This window comes from Maylandia zebra, linkage group LG18, assembly GCF_041146795.1.
Source record: "Maylandia zebra isolate NMK-2024a linkage group LG18, Mzebra_GT3a, whole genome shotgun sequence".
In the NCBI taxonomy this organism is placed as follows: domain Eukaryota; kingdom Metazoa; phylum Chordata; class Actinopteri; order Cichliformes; family Cichlidae; genus Maylandia; species Maylandia zebra.
In genome coordinates this window covers 15,884,783-15,896,351 of record NC_135184.1, presented here as the reverse complement: position 1 = coordinate 15,896,351, position 11,569 = coordinate 15,884,783, and the positions used below count along the sequence as shown (strand labels likewise).

Here is an 11,569-nt window from a genome sequence, read left to right as displayed (position 1 = left end):
AGTTTGGGGACAAAAGGGTTAACACTGGCTTTAGTCACTTCAAGTAGAATGATTTTTTCCTAAAAGGAAATTGAGAGTCTATATTAAAAATGTGCACTGCAACCTGAGGTTTGTTGCCATGCTTTATCAAGTGATTTAATCAAAGTGAATACTTCACTAAGGATACATTTAAAGTATTACTGCATTCTAGTCCTTTCCACAATATGGACAATATGAAGTCATAACTTCATTCTGGCCCTGATGAGCTGGGGACAGCAGCTGTCACAGTGGATGTTGTGGAAAACAGTCTGCTGCAAGCTCAGTCAACCTCTCAGCCTAATCATAAGCAGATTAAGTGGATTTATTATTCACTACAACTACTGCAAATGAATGAACTATCAAGAGAGGCAGACTGATAGATTTATGTTTTTGTTCAGAGATCAGAGCGGGGTTTAATTCTATAAATAAGCAGAAGAATGAGGAAGCTGTTTGTGCCTTTGTCACCACTGCAAATGTTCAATGATATCAGAGTGCAGGCTGGATTCTGTTACTGGTAATATGATGACAGGGACTGGATTTGTGATGCAGTATCTAATGATGTCTTGGTGTTAATTACCTTCACATTTAACCTGGCACATCTTGAGCTGTTGTAAGCTGAGGTAAACTTTCATTAAGTAGAGACAGAGGTGGCAAGAGATTGATTTGAGCATCTCAGATTTGCACATCTAAGAAAGTCTGAAACAAGTGAATAACAACAAGCCAAGAAGTGGAGGTTCAGTTTTGTTTGCAGCTCTGTTAAGTCTTCAAATCATGAATAATCCCCTACGGGACATAGCTCTCCCTTGGTAGCGCCCCTGTCTGCCAGAGGTTTCTAACTGTTAAAAGGGAGTTTTTCCTTCCCGCTGTCGCCAAGGTGCTTGCTCATTGGGTGGGTCGTCTGATTGTTGGTGTTTCTCTGTATTATTGTTGGGTCTTTAACTTATAATATTAAGCGCCTTGAGGCGACTGATATATAACTAAACCTGAACTGAACTGAAACTCAATAAACTGCTCCTGCTTGACGCGTCCACACGCGGCATATTTACACCTAGTATGAGTTGTTTATGACTTGTGTCCGTATTGCCGTCTCCAGCCTGCAGCAGCAGCAACCCAGCAGAGGCCAGGCCAGCCTGCTCTCCTTCCCGAAGCCACCATCAGGCTATCTCCTATCTCCAAATGACAGGTCTATTTTGGAAAGGAGGCTGCGCCAAAATAGGCACGTCAGCTATGTGGCATCATGAGGCACCAGAGAAGAAAGAAAAAGTAAGTCTGCTCAACCGCCCACTGCAGGAGACGGGGGGATGTTTCACTATCTTGGATTTACAACCATTTTGAAATATATTTGAGGTCAAAGAAGACTTTTTCTTGCCCCCCATGTGGAGCCCCTGAACGCTGTTGGAGAGGGCCATCATCCGGAAATCCTGACGGGCTATTGATTGTTTGGCCCACATGATTCAGCGCCTGAATTTCCTGAGCGGTTAAGGACTCAAGGTGAAGAAGCAGTAACACAACAGTTAACTCATTTTCTTACAGTAAAGTTTACATAGGAACTTGGTCGAAGTTAGAATTTCTTTTCCTTTTTTTGTTGGTTAATTTGAGCTTAGGTGCAGCTCAAAGAGGTAGATAGCTGTCATTTTTCACCTGTGACTATTACAGGGGCGGATTTGAGTTCATTAGCTAACCGCATCATCCAGCTGAAGTTTCTGTTATATTTAAGTAAACACAAGCTCCTTTGTCGAATTTTTTCCGTGATTTTTTTTTAGTCGTTCATTAAATTCCAGTGTCTTTTTTTACGAGTTTTCCTCAGCTGGTAGAAAACGGACAGTGCTAGAAATGAAGTATGTTTGTGAAGTGGGAGCTTTATCAAACAGCTGATGTCCCTTTCGCTTCTACAAATGGCAATGGACAGAGACGGAGTCTGACAGCTGAGGTTATTTTTGGGACAGGCAGTTAAAGCGGCGGAGGTGACAAAGCTGGTAAATGTCACTGTTTGAAAGACACATAAGCGCTCTTTCTGACCTTGTTGTGAGGGAATTTGTTTGCTATTTAGCTTCTTTCCCTTTGTGGAGCAGGGAAATTATTTTACTGCTATTGTTGAATAATTGTCATCATTACCATTGCATTAATAATATAATCTGGAGTTTATATTGCATTCAGATGTTGAAACATCTGAATAGGTCTTTGTATTGATGAATGTCCGCTGCGGCAGGTCAAGGATATGTTGACTGATATATAGCTACTGTAACTGTCAGCTATAAATATGCCACCCTAACTCTGGATTTATGTCTATTTTCATAGCATAACATATTTTAGAGAACACATAGCAGAAGGCCAGATTTTACAATGGGTTTGTGTAAAGTTGACAGGTGTTTGTGGAGGAATATGATCTACAGGAAATAATAGTAAATGTATTTATTTTTTCTTGATATAGTTTTGTAATTTTTACATTTGTACTTCCTGGTTTATTTATACTTGCAGTTGAAGATTGGTGTTTTTAATAAAGGTTATTAAACTTGTACATATATAAAATCAGTTTTGTATTTATTTATTTAATATTTTTATTGTTTCAATTACTTTATTTGTACCCATGGGTAGATTTGGTCTGGAGTAGAGAGTCATCCATCTTCCATCCATGTTTGTCAGTGCAAACACAGAAAATATATAAGCTTAATAAAAAATACTGAAGAAATAATTATACTATAATTACAGAGAATTCACTTGGCATCATGTAGGATAGCAACGCTATGCTCGGTTAATCTGAGTAATGGCTGCTGGAACAAAGTTGTTTTGTAAACCGTATTGTTTTGCACTTTGGGACGAGAAGCTGAAAGTCACTATGCAAAGGGAGCAAATTGTCCAGTAAAATCATGCCCAGCAGACACTATAATTGTGGTGTACAGTGATGCTGAGCTCAGCCGTGGCTCACCAATCTGCCCTTTCTGTCCTTCAAAGATAAATATCAGTTCAATTCAATTTTATATACATAGCACCAAATCACAGCAACAGTCACCTCAAAGTGTTTTATACTGTAAAGACTCTACAGTAATAGAGAGAAAACCCCAACAATCAGATGCCTCCCTATGAGCAAGCATGTGGTGACAGTGGGAAGGAAAAACTCCCTCTTAACAGGAAGAAGCCTCTGGCAGAATCAGGCTCAGGGAGGGGCAGCCATCTGCCATGACTGATTGGGGTCAGGGTTAGGTTGAGGGTAGGGCGAAAGGACAAAAGAGAGAGAGGCAGAAATCAACACCGTGACACCAAATAAAAAGGATAAAACAGACTAAAAAAAGAAGGATGAAACAAATGGTTTTATCAGTGTGGAGATTTTTTGCACACATGTTGCTTCAAAGTTGAGTTTGGACTCAATAACTGTTCCAAGATATTAATAAGACTTATAAGATGTGTAATATTTGCCCTTTGTTTGATCACAGGAACAAACGATGGAACAAAACTTGTTTGGAGGGGCCCCCAGGTTTCTCACTCGCCCAAAGGCATTTTCAGTGTGTGTGGGCAAGGATGCCACACTCAGCTGCACAATTGTGGGCAGCCCAACTCCACTGATAACCTGGGAAAAAGACAAGCTGAAGCTGACGTCCGGAGGCCGCTTCAAGACTGTGGAAGATGGAGACGCTTATCGCCTGACCATCTATGACTTAACTCTGGAGGACAGTGGACAGTACATGTGCAGAGCTAAGAACAGCGTCGGTGAAGCTTACGCCGCTGTAACCCTCAAAGTGGCGCTGCCGACAGAGATGTCTCAGAAGGCCCCTGTTTTCATGGTGAAGCCTGCCTCTGCACGTGTTGTTTTGGGCGGTGATGTTGTTTTCCACTGCCAAGTTGCAGCTTACCCTGAGGCCAACTTTGAATGGGAAAAGGATGGGCGCTACCTGGGGGAGACCAGTCGCATCAAGATCATTTCTGAGAGCGATGGCAGCACTTTAAAGATCCAGTGCGTACGAAACCTGGACAGCGGCACTTACACCTGCAGGGCCCAGAACACTGTCGGCCGCGCACAAGCTGCGGCTGCCCTCGTTGTAGATGCTCAGGATTCCCACCGCCAAGCTGTAGATAAGAGCAGCTCCCTTCTCTCTCACCTACAGAAGCGCAAAGAGGAGATCTCCATCTACCGCAATGAAGAAAGCAGCGCCTCCATTTCTTCCTCCTCCACGGCCAAAATCACGGATGCTTTCAGTTCTCTGGGCCTGGAACACGATCTGCGAGCATCTGCCCTGGCGAAGCTTCCTAAAGGTGTATTCACTCGTACCTGCACCGTGACTGAGGGGAAACATGCCAAACTCAGCTGCTTTGTGACCGGTCACCCCAAACCCCACACTATCTGGAGGAAGGATGGAATGAACATCAGCGAGGGCCGCAGACATGTCATTTATGAGGACCAAGCTGAGAACTTCATCCTGAAAATCCTGTACTGCAAGCAGACTGATAATGGCCTCTACACCTGCAATGCAACCAATATGGCAGGGCAGACCTACAGCGCTGTGTTAGTAACAGTCAAAGGTAAGCTATTACCATTTTTGAGCAATCGCAGTTAAGAAAATCCTCCTGAATTAAGTTTTTAGTAAAGATATGTTTGCATACTTCTAATAAGTATGCAGGGAAATATTAAGGCTGGCTTTACCTTATTTTTTGATAATGCTAACAAATCTCAACTCACTTTCTGTCTGTAGTACTCAGGTCAAAGACCCTAACCCTCTGAAGATACAAATGTTTATAAAAAGCTCATACTTATGTACATATTTAATAGTTTAGAAGTCATGAATCCTTTTCTAGGAGACGTAAATGGTTTATTTGATGAGGATATTTTGAGCTGCATATTAATTTATTACACTGTTTATAACACTGTCATGGTGTATCTATAATCTGCAGCATCCGTTGTACTTAAATATCGTGTCCCCCATGCTCCAGTGTGACTCATTTGTATATTTTAATAGTTACAAACTGAGAGCAGTGCTTACTGGGAACTGTAATTACTCTTCTGAATCTTCTGGGTGTTGTTGTTTGCCTTTTAACAACAAGACTGAATTCTGGCTCATGTCCTGAAGTAAGGTGTTGTGTTGCAGCTATTTTCTGCTGGCGATGAGTAGTTCACAGTTGCTAAGATGGTCACTCACTCAGTAGATCACTTTGGCACACTGCTGATGTGACTTCCCTCAGGAAGATGTTGGTCCAGGATATGAAGCTGTAGAGTTGCAGATTTTAATTTCAGATATTAATTTCCAGTCAGTCCGATGTCGAGTGCCAAGCTGCCGATGTACCAGCTGAATTCAAAGTGCAGGAAAATTGGTTCTTTGTGTGATATTTTCCCAGCAATTTGGTACTTTGCTGGAGTTTTGCAGAAAGCTTTGAAATGGAAAGAAGTTTTACTATATGTGGCTAGAAAATAAATGGTAGTGTAATGGCAAATACAGTATCCAGCACATGAACTGCATGATAGTCTTTATATACCATTCTTTACATATGCACTGGAGAAGTAGTTTGCTAATACTCATCCATTTTCTTTAGTACTTGTCCAGTTTAGGGTTTAGGGTTGAAGTTAAGCTGGAGTCTACCACAGCTGTCAATGGGTGGATAAGCTGGATACACCCTAGACAGGTTGCCAGTCTACCACAGGGCTAACATACAGAAAAAGAAAGCTATTCACACTTACATTCACACCAAGAATCACCAGTTAACTTAAAATAAATGACTCTGAACTTTGAGAGGAAGCCGTAGTGTCCGAGAGAGAACCCACACAGGCAAGGGGAGAACGTGCAAAATTCACACATAAAGGCAGTGGATTGGAACAAGAACAAGAATATGAGATGAATAAGAGATGTTGACAGAAAGGATCCCATTCCTATCAGTGCACCTTATGTATTCTATAAATGTGACAGACTGTCCATGGTGTAACCTGCCCCTTGGATTTGGAGTTTTTTGCCACTTCTGGTGATAAAAAGTAATCTTATGTTTGCTTTGGAAGCCATCCTGTATTTGAATCTTTGCAGTGCCTGTTTGGATGTTATTACAACCATGCTTGAAGCAAAAATATTCAGCATGGCAAGATGAAATTAACTCACTTAGTCTTTGGAGAGCACAGTTTAGGAAACATATTGGAAAACATGAATGCAAATGTTAAATATTTTATTTGGCTATACTGAGTGCTCAGGTTGAACTTATCTCACTTCTTAAATCAGATTTTCTACACTTGATTCCTGAATTTAAATGTTCTAGTTTCTCTCACTTTATTGATATTTCATTAGCCTGACATATATTTGAATATGTGGGTAAATACATGTAGAAGTTGAAAGTGTGATGTAGTTCAGCTTTGGTTAAAGATTCTGTCATATTTCCTTGTGCCAGAACCCAAGGTGCCATTCAGGAGAAAGCTGCAGGATGTGGAGGTGCAGGAAAAAACCTCAGCCACACTCATGTGTGAGGTGCCTCTTAGTTCCACTTATACCAACTGGTTCATGGAGGAAACGCGACTGCAGCAAAATGCTAAATATCGCATGGAGCAGGACGGCACCCTCCGTCGCCTCACCATACACAACGTTACCACCAACGACGATGGAGTTTATATATGCGAGATGAAAGAGGGCAGTCGCACTGTGGCTGAGCTCACAGTCCTGGGTACGGTAGAGACTCTTTTTCTTTCCACTGTTCTTCTTCAGTGTTTGTGCACTTATCAAGTGTAATTACAATTGTCTATATGGGTTTAATGTAAATATTACATGCATCTCATGTGGATACTTAATGCGACATGACCTGGTCTGTGAATGTTTACTACATTGGACCATTATTTACTGCTATATCTATTTGAAAAATGCAGTTTTCAGTTCTGTTTTCTTCATCTCAAATCAGTTTCTTCTTATATCTCAGGTAACATAACTAAGAAGCTTCCTCGGAGGACAGTAGTTCCTGTTAGCGACACTGTCATCTTCTGCGTGGAGCTGGAACATCCCTATCCAGACGCCTACTGGACTCGCAATGGCGAGAAGTTAAAAGAGGATTCACGTATTTCAATCGGCTGCGTGCTTAGACAGTACACACTCACAATTAGAGATTGCCAGGCAGAGGACTCTGGAGAAGTGGCGTTTGTGGCTGGAGACTGCAAGACATCCACCCGATTCTCAGTTACTGGTGGGTTAAATGTTGTTTGATACATTCTAATGATATCTGTAGTAAATATATACAAAATATCTTGTGGCGATTGATTTAAATTCAATTTATTTTATTTATATAGTGCAAAATCATTTCAACAGTTGCCTCAAGGCGATTTTTATTGTAAGGTAAAGATCCTACAATATTAGAGAGAAAACCCAACAATCAGACAACCCCCTATGACTAAACACTTGGCAACAGTGGGAAGGAAAAACTCCAGCCATCTGCTGCAATCTTTTGGGGATGAGGGGAGGGTGACAGGACCCTTTGGTACAATAATGAACCAAACATTTATTGAATTATACAAAACAGTGTATCTCGATATATTTCTTGTTGTTAGGTCAAATATCAGCATATATTACGTAAATACAAAAGAAGAACTGAAACTAGTACTCCAACTAAATAACATCACAATATTTTTCTCTAGCTGCCCGGAAGCATCCTCCCGATCCCCCAGTTGACGCTGTGGTGCAGAACAAAACAGAGTCCTCCATCACCATTCAGTGGTCTCCTCCTGACAGTGACCGCCCTGTCCCCATCAAAGGCTACGTTGTAGAGCGAAGGAAGGTTGGTACCCAAATGTGGCAGAGGTGCAATGCTGAAGAAACCATTGTCACAACAGAGTTTACAATCTGCAACTTCACTGAAGAAGCTAGCTACCAGTTCCGTATCTCTGCCATTAATGACTTTGGGCAGAGTGCCTACCTGGAGGTACCTGGAACCTTCTACCTTGGTAAGACTGAATTCTCTGTGATTGTTGTCATTTATGTCTATGTTTGGTTTTTGTTCTTCCTTCTTAAAATCCTGTTTGCGGGCCTCTTTTCAGAACCCACTGCAGAAATCAGAAAAGGTCTGATTAACAGCACTGCAGTCTCCGGTGAGGAATTCTCCATCTCTGTCGAGCTGTCTGCTGTTTGCTCAGGCTTCTGGTCCCTAAACGGACGCCTTTTGCGCAGCGGAGCCGACTACCTCATCACCAGGTCAAAAAACATACACACATTGCTCATCCGAGTTGTGACCATGGAAATGAATGGAACTGAAGTCAAGTTTGTGGGTGGAGGCTCACAAAGCAGTTGCATCCTCAATGTGAAAGGTACATACTAGAGAAATGACCTCAGTCCTATTAATTTGTGTCTTTTTTTGTGTTTTTTTTTCTTCCAATCAGTAATACCCTCTTACAGTGCCACGTTGTTTTCAGCCCCTTCTGTTAGGTTCACCAACAAATCCGATCATCTAGAGGTGGTAACCTGCAGTGCCCAAGCCACTGCTCAGCTGACTGTTGAGGTGTCAGATTACGACACACAGGTTAGTGATAGAAATATGTAAATAATTTGTTTTAGTTTTTGCCTTTACAGACTCTATTAAAACAGCTGTTTTAATATAACGTTTAACGTCTTTTTGAAAGAGCTTTGTAGATGTGTCAATAGGATATTTAATTATCCTAATTCTACGTCTACATATTATTATTGTAGGGTCTACCTTACAATATAAAGCTCTTTGAGGCGGCTGCTGTTGTGATATGGCGCTGTATAAATAAAATTGAATTGACCTGACAAAGACAAAGAGCTTTACTTGAGTAATTTACTTAAGTACTGGTTTAATGTACTTGTATTTTAATTTAAGCACTTCTGTGTAGGGTTACTTCCTGCTTCTACTCTACAATATTTTGATTCAAATTCGACATGATTAATGTGCTTACTTTAGGTACCTCAAATTATATTTTGACTATACAACTTGTGCACTATTAGATTACTTAATAGGATTATAACTTTTACATCTGTATACATTTTTTTCATTTTACCTAACACAAAATTCTGTTTTAACTCTTGTGTAACACAACTTTTCACTTTTCATTGAATACTCAAATTTCCTGTGACCGCCTTGTTCTTTGTCCTCCAATGCTACACCCTTGGTGCACCCTTTTCTGAATAATCTGCAAATGAGTAATTCCAGTTAACATTAATAGCACATGTATGTGTTTGTGTGATCCTAACCTGTTTAATTTGGAAAGCATTTCTGTATTTCTTTCTTCAGGTGGTTTGGACGAAGAACGGACGGGAGCTAAAAATGGGCAAAAAGTATGAATATGTGCTTAATGACCGCAAGAGGATCCTGATGGTACACAACGTCACTGAGGAAGATGTGGGCATTTATGATTGTGTGTTACCTAATGACAAGATGTCCATGCAACTCACTCTTAAAGGTATGTGTAAAAATTGCAGCTAACTTTACATCATTTGTTGCTTCAAATCACAATTAGGATTTTCCAGAGAGGATTTTTGTAATAGGAACTAGGTTCAGGGTGCAAAACACCTCAAATGATTTACTGGAATGTGAGCTGCTCTGATTGGTTTTATCTTTGAGGCATCAAACAGATTCATTAGCTTGTCTCAAAAGAAACTGCCCGTGCTTTCAAGGACAAAATAAAACAGGCAGAAATGGTCCGCTCTAACTCAAGTATGCTCTCTGTTTATTTTTCTGTTTTTAACTGTAAATGAATTTCCACATTAAGTGACTTCATCCTCACTCTAACCCATTACCCGAGTATTCCTGCCATTAAAAAAATAAAAACAAAAAACCCCATAAAAATGTGAAAGCCTAAAAAATTTAAATGCAAGAAAAAAACATCCATTAATTACAGGTGACATGTTTTAGATGAGTTTTTTCTAATGTAAATATCTCATAAAAACACAAGAACATCATCCACATGTCACATGATATGGACCCACAGCATTATACAATTCAAAGTAAAGTTAAAGAAAGTTTCTTCATCCTCTGCTGATCAACCCTCTGACCTGTGATGTGCTTTCTTATATTTAACGGGTCACTGTAAAGTGGCTGCTATCGGTTGGAATTCATGTATGATAATTTAATAACTGCTTCCTTTTACTTTATTAGAAAGGAAAGGAAAACATGTTTAGTCCTTTTGTTTATTTAAATGTTTATTTTAAATTAATTGAAAATAAATCCTGAGAAGAAACTGCTTCTCAGGCTGCCCCTGTTGTTGGAAGTGGTTGGGCCGTGGCCAACCCTCTTCCTAAACATGAGCTCCTGCGTTAACAATCCAACCAAACTTTTAAAAAAGACATTTAATTTTATTATTACACATAAGTCACATGGTAACTTTTTATTGCTTTTCCCTCCCTAAGATGAACCTGCCAAATTTCTAAACAAAGCCAGAGGTACCATGGGAATGTCATCGACTCTCAAAGGAGATCTTGAGCTGAGCTGTGAGGTTTCATCTGCCAGTGCTGCTGTTGTGTGGAGAAAAGATCAAATGGAAATCACTGAGGACCAAAGAACTACCATCATCTCCAAAGGGACTCAAAGGAAACTCATTATCAAGAGTGCCAAGAAGATTGATGAAGGACATTATTCGTGTGAGACAGCAGCTGACAAAATCACATTCCAGGTTAAGATAAAAGGTAACACTGCATGATGGCACAAGGCTGGGTTTTTTATGTTGATTTGGGAGTATTTGATGGCACAGAAACTTCTTTTTTCCTCACAGAAACTCCAGCTGTAGCTGCCTTCTCCAACAAAGAGTCAGTCCAAAAGGAAGTGAAGGCCACTCTCTCCCAAAAAGCAACTCTTACTTGTAATGTGTCAGATAGCAAGACAGAGGTGAAATGGTACAAAGATGGCAAGCTGTTGATATCCAGTAGGACCATATACTCAGAAGCAAAAGGCAACACTCGCCAGCTGGTGATTGAAAAGGTGGAGAAGAGTGATGCTGGAGAGTATACCTGTGAAGCTGGAGGGGACAAGCTAGTCTTCAAGATATTTGTCACAGGTGGGACAGCCTGGTTGATTCATTTAAATCTAAAGATTTTTAATCTTTATAAATGTATAAAATTCATAGTAATGCTCATGGTGTACATTTAATCATCTAAACCATCCACTATCTTGAAGTGCCAAAAATATACATATTTAGATTTATCATATCATCCTATCAAGCGCTAAGTGTGTGTTTCATATTTTGCCTCTAAATTATTCCAATCATCTGTGATTTTAAAGCTTATGACAGCACTGCTCTTCTTACTTGTGTTACCCTCAGATTCCCAGTCAGCTTTCATCAACAAGGAGTCTATTCAGAAGGAGGTTAAAGCCATGCTTTCCCAGAAAGCCACGTTGAGCTGTGAGGTGGTCGATACCAAGACAGAGGTGAAGTGGTACAAGGATGGCAAGCTGCTGACTTCCACCAAGACAATCCATACTGAGTCAAAGGCCAAGAATCGCCAGCTGGTGATCGACAGTGTGGAGAAGAAGGATGCTGGAGAGTACATCTGTGAGGCTGGGACTGAAAAGCTTGCCTTCAAACTACAGGTGGCAGGTAGGGGCAATGATCTAACTGGTTTGATTCATGGGGCTTGCAGGTGCTGCAGAGAGAGAG

General features: G+C 40.6%; 1 protein-coding gene across 14 annotated transcripts in view; it reads left to right on the top strand.

Annotated features, from left to right (window-relative positions):
* The first annotated feature begins 1,226 nt into the window (after nucleotides 1-1,226).
* Nucleotides 1,227-11,569, top strand: part of obscnb (obscurin, cytoskeletal calmodulin and titin-interacting RhoGEF b) — a 60,311-nt gene continuing 49,968 nt past the window's right edge. For 4 of the 14 annotated variants that reach the window (XM_076877067.1, XM_076877068.1, XM_076877066.1 and 1 more), the window contains exons 1-11: nucleotides 1,231-1,509; nucleotides 3,450-4,533; nucleotides 6,376-6,645; nucleotides 6,895-7,155; nucleotides 7,604-7,909; nucleotides 8,003-8,269; nucleotides 8,375-8,481; nucleotides 9,211-9,379; nucleotides 10,326-10,601; nucleotides 10,688-10,969; nucleotides 11,234-11,509. In XM_076877067.1, coding sequence (XP_076733182.1) covers nucleotides 3,459-4,533; nucleotides 6,376-6,645; nucleotides 6,895-7,155; nucleotides 7,604-7,909; nucleotides 8,003-8,269; nucleotides 8,375-8,481; nucleotides 9,211-9,379; nucleotides 10,326-10,601; nucleotides 10,688-10,969; nucleotides 11,234-11,509 — 3,289 coding nt within the window. In that variant the 5' untranslated portion in view covers nucleotides 1,231-1,509; nucleotides 3,450-3,458. Of the gene's footprint in view, nucleotides 1,510-3,449; nucleotides 4,534-6,375; nucleotides 6,646-6,894; nucleotides 7,156-7,603; nucleotides 7,910-8,002; nucleotides 8,270-8,374; nucleotides 8,482-9,210; nucleotides 9,380-10,325; nucleotides 10,602-10,687; nucleotides 10,970-11,233; nucleotides 11,510-11,569 lie in introns of all 14 variants that reach the window. The other 10 variants (XM_076877060.1, XM_076877059.1, XM_076877057.1 and 7 more) reach the window with 5 other exon arrangements.